The following is a 3,378-nucleotide window of genomic DNA, read 5'->3' on the forward strand; positions in this document are numbered from 1 at the left end:
CCTGTGTGCCGCAGCCCCAGCCGGCCGTCTCCCCCCTTTTGCTAGCAATGGCCTCGGGCAGGAGGCTGCGCGGGGAGGCCGCCCCCTCGCCCCGTTGATTGGCCGCGCCGCCCGACTCATCTTGCTCTTTTGTCTCAATGGGCAGAGGCTAAAAGAAGCGGCGGCTGCTGGGAGGGCTCAGCGGGTGGGCGGGGGCGGCCGCTGCTGCCTTGGGAACCGCGCTGCCTCGACTCGGCTACCCTTAGCTGGGCGAAGCGGCTCCGTCTGGCGGCTCCGGGTCGCTTAGCTGCTTAGGAGGCGTCATCTTTTTCCCCTGCAGGGCCACGGTGACCGGCAGGCGGCATCCACAGCTGTCCACGCCGGAGCATGGGCTGTCCACCAGCCCAACACAGGTAAAGAAAAGGGGCGCGATTGCCAGGCCCGGAGAGAGGAGAGTAAAGCCCCATCAGGACTGGGCGGCTCCCCGTTTGTGGAATCGGGGACTGCGAGGCAGGGGAAGGAGCACTGCCGCGGCCCCGCTGCGCTGAGGAAGGAGGTGGGTTCCACTGGATGCTGCCGAATGGGTAGGATTTGCCGGGATTGGCGGGAGGGCGTTTTCAGGGGGTAGTAATGGGGCGGGAAGGGTGGGGGGAATCGCAAGCTGTCTGCCTTGAACCCTCTTTGCATCTCCTGGTCCCTTCCTGGTGAAGGATATGTGGGTGTGTGTGTCCAACTCCCATTCCCTTTCTCCGTGGCAGGCCATCAAAGCCGAATCCGAACTTGAATTCTGTGCGGCTGATTGCGGAGCTGGTAGGCCAACGATTTCCCGGAATGGGGTGTGGGGAAGTCGCTTTGGCTTGTATTCACAAGGTGGGAGAGGGAATTTTCCGTCTGGCTACAGCAGAGGAGGGGTCGAGGGAGCAGGATGAGGGGTGAGACTGCTTCTTCCCTTCCCTTCCCTGCCCTCCGTGATGGTCCTGAGGACTGGGATCTGCAACCTCATATGGACAGAGGTAGACCTACCTCGGAATCGAGCTTTCTCACGGAGGCACCTGTTGCAGAGACTGAACGTGAAATGAAGGCGCGCACTTGTTTCTGAGCTCATATAAGAATCTTGAGAAATAACAGGGCAAACTTTGAGAAGGGAATGTGGTTGAGACGTGAGACCATGAATTTAATGGAGATCTTACTTGCTACCACAAATCTGTGAGACTTAGACCATTGCACTCTATTTTGAGAGCCCAATATCGGCTCCACACACTGACTATTTCACCTAGAATTCTAAGCAACAGTTGCTCTCCCACCTGGAGGCCTGGCAGGAGGGGATGGTTGTAGCTCTGAAAAGCACTCTGCTAGCACGGGGACACCCATTAGCTCCTGAAGGTTGTAATTGCCGGTTTCCTGCAGGATATTTTCCAGGCAGTGGACAAATGGAAAATGTACCTCAGGGCGTTCAGGAAGGTAAAGAAAGCGACCGCAGACTGCTTTCCTGCAGTCTACTACCTTACTGACCTTTCCCACCCCCTTTTCTTTACAGTTCCTACTGAGATAGAAGGAAGGCAGAGCCCAGAAACTTTGCTTTGGGGATTTCTCCTGCAGATTAGGCTTTTCTAAAAAGCCTGAGCATTTTGTTATATTCAGATAGACGATCATCGTCCATCATGGCTAGCATCATTGCACGTGTGGGTAATAGCCGGCGGCAGAACACACCCTTGCCACCTTGGGCCCATTCCATATTGAAGTCCCTAGGGAGGAGTCTTGGTCCTTTAAGGGTCAATATGGCAGAAAGAAACATGAAGTTGTTCTCGGGGAGGGTGGTGCCAGCCCAAGGGGAAGAAACCTTTGAAAACTGGCTGATCCAAGTCAATGGGGCCCTGCCAGATTGGAATATGTCTGAGGAGGAAAAACTCAAGCGCTTGATGAAAACCCTTAGGGGCCCCACGCGGGAGGTCATGCGTTTGCTGCAGGTGGCCAACCCCAACCTAAGTGTGGCAGATTTCTTGCGCACCATGAAATTGGTGTTTGGGGATTCTGAAAGCAGTGTCACTGCCCATGGTAAATTTTTTAACACTTTGCAGGCACAAGGGGAGAAAACCTGCCTTTATGTGATCCATTTAGAGATGCAGCTCCAGAATGCTATTCAGGCAGGGATCATAGCTGAGAAAGATACGAACCAGACTCGCCTGCATCAGCTCCTTTTAGGGGCTGAGTTGAATGGGGACCTGCGCTTCAGGCTGAAGCATCTTCTCAGGATGTATGCAAATGATCTGGAGCGGCTTCCCAATTTCCTGGAGTTAATCAACATGATAAGGGAGGAAGAGGATTGGGATGACACTTTTATGAAACGGAAGCGGCCCAAAAGATCTGAGCTAATCATGGAGAGGGCAGCAAGCCCTGTGGCATTTCAGGGCTCCCAGCCAATAGCCATCAGCACTGCTGATTGCGACGTGATAGAGGTAGATGATACCCTCAATGACTCAGATGAGTATGTGATCCTGGTGGAGTCTCAGAACCCTCCACTTACATCCATAGGTGCCCCTCCCCTCAGAGTCAGGGCCAGACTTCAGGCTCAAATACTGGTCATCAATTCCCTAAACAGTTCTCAGGCTCAATCTCCTTCTACCAGTGGTGGTTCTGCATATAAGAATGATGGTCCTGGAGATATACGTAGAGGCAGGAAGAGAAAATACACAGTCCGCTGTTCATACTGTGGTGAGGAGGGCCACTCAAAGGAAACCTGTGACAATGAGAGCAACAAGGTCCAGCTGTTTGAGAATGTGATCATCACCCTGCAGGATCTGACACATACAGAGGAGAAGAAGTCGAAAGAGGTCCCTGGTGAACACAGTGACCTCTCTGAGCCACAATAAGGAGCTAGATCCTGCCCTAAGTGAACCCTTAACTGTATTCAGAGACTGGTGATGGGGAAAACAGGGGAGGGGGTGGGGGAGGATTCTAGGTGCATGAATTAATCCACAAAGTGACTTTCATTGGGGAAGAAGAGGTTGTGAATAACAGCAAAATGGAGAGGACAGCCTGACCTCTGTCCCTGCTCCCCCCTCCATCTGCCTAAGGATCTATTCTGTGTGTGTGTCTATTTCCTTGATGACTTTATTCTTTTTGTGAAAGGAATATAAGTCATTGTTAAACCTTCAAAAAGTGAATGAAAATACAAAACTAAAGTAAAAATTACCTGAAACTCTCCATCCTTGTATAACCATTGTCAGTCCTTGGATAAATGTCCTTCTCGATATTTCCCTATTCCTGTGTACCAAGATAGATAATAGATAAAAGTGATCAAATGTAAGTGCTTTTCTATTCTGTGTATTTTTTCATCAAACTATGTTGTGGATTTTTATGTCAATTAATATATATAATCATCAAGTTTACTGTCTCTAT

General features: G+C 51.2%; 1 protein-coding gene across 1 annotated transcript; it reads left to right on the top strand.

Moving 5' to 3' along the window:
- Positions 1-1,640: 1,640 nt before the first annotated feature.
- ZCCHC18 (zinc finger CCHC-type containing 18) lies at positions 1,641-3,242 on the top strand (the record flags this gene model as incomplete). The annotated part of the gene is made up of 1 exon (XM_082681975.1): positions 1,641-3,242. The coding sequence occupies one exon, from the start codon at positions 1,641-1,643 to the stop codon at positions 2,847-2,849; it is 1,209 nt and encodes a 402-aa protein (XP_082538101.1). The 3' UTR covers positions 2,850-3,242.
- Between the last annotated feature and the right edge of the window lie 136 nt (positions 3,243-3,378).

Source organism: Grampus griseus (genome assembly GCF_964374135.1).
Source record: "Grampus griseus genome assembly, chromosome: X".
Classification (NCBI taxonomy): domain Eukaryota; kingdom Metazoa; phylum Chordata; class Mammalia; order Artiodactyla; family Delphinidae; genus Grampus; species Grampus griseus.